The 918-nt window shown below is 34.6% G+C and overlaps 1 protein-coding gene across 2 annotated transcripts in view; it reads left to right on the top strand.

The window, feature by feature from the left end:
* METAP1 (methionyl aminopeptidase 1) overlaps positions 1 to 918 on the top strand; it is a 24,504-nt gene that overhangs the window by 5,201 nt on the left and 18,385 nt on the right. For both annotated transcript variants that reach the window (XM_004703277.2, XM_045284128.1), the window contains exon 3: positions 470 to 608. In XM_004703277.2, the coding sequence (XP_004703334.1) occupies positions 470 to 608 (139 nt within the window). The remainder of the gene's footprint in view (positions 1 to 469; positions 609 to 918) is intronic.

Below are 918 nucleotides of genomic sequence, written 5' to 3'. Positions count from 1 at the left end.
CATAGTAGGTTACATATTAGCCCCCTAACCACAAGGTGAACAATTCAAAACCTTCAGTCACTTCTTGGGAGAAAGATGAGGAGGCTTTTACTTCCTGTACAGAAAACCCACAGCGTCAGGTCTGCTCTATCCTGTAGGGTCACTATGACGGAATAGACTTGTCGCAGTGAGTGAGTCTGTTTGGTTTTGGTTTATAATACATACATGTGAATTTGATTTTCCTTTGTAAATATTAGCAAGCTTGTATGCATAAACCTGGCACATTGTATACAGTTTATGGTAATATATGATACCATTATTACAATAACATAATTTGAAAGTTATCTATAAGAGCATCTGTCTAGCAAAATGTCTACATCAAATCAGTTTATAAAAATCTGAATCATGGGGTTGTCATAGAATTGCAAAAAAGTAAAATTTTTCCCTTGCATATTCTAAATTATTTTTTCTTTCTTTTACTGTATTATAGGCATGCATTGCAAGAAATTGCTATCCTTCTCCCCTGAATTATTATAATTTTCCAAAGTCTTGTTGTACCTCAGTGAATGAAGTTATTTGTCATGGAATTCCAGACAGACGGCCTTTGCAGGAAGGTGATATTGTTAATGGTAAGAAAATATCATTGCAACTTTTGTCACCATGAGCAAAGAAATAATAAGGTTTGGGATGCCTGATAAAGTGATGGGTTTTACTTCATGTGCTTCTGTGTTTCTGATTTTTATTGTCCCTTTCAAGTGTAATATCTCTCTGTTTTTCCTTATTCAGTTATGTTTAACATTATTGTAATATGTTCCCTCGTCTCCCTTCCCTTCCTCCCTTGTTTGATTATCTCTGGTTTCATTTTCATTCCCTTTATCTTGTTCAGTGGCCGAATGGGCCATTGCTTCTATGTTATTTATATATCTTGTGATTTTTGTT

The sequence above is a fragment of the Echinops telfairi genome, unplaced genomic scaffold (assembly GCF_000313985.2).
Source record: "Echinops telfairi isolate 266 unplaced genomic scaffold, ASM31398v2 ScPeMD7_7468;HRSCAF=8506_0, whole genome shotgun sequence".
Lineage (NCBI taxonomy): Eukaryota > Metazoa > Chordata > Mammalia > Afrosoricida > Tenrecidae > Echinops > Echinops telfairi.
This window is presented reverse-complemented; position numbering and strand designations above follow the sequence as displayed.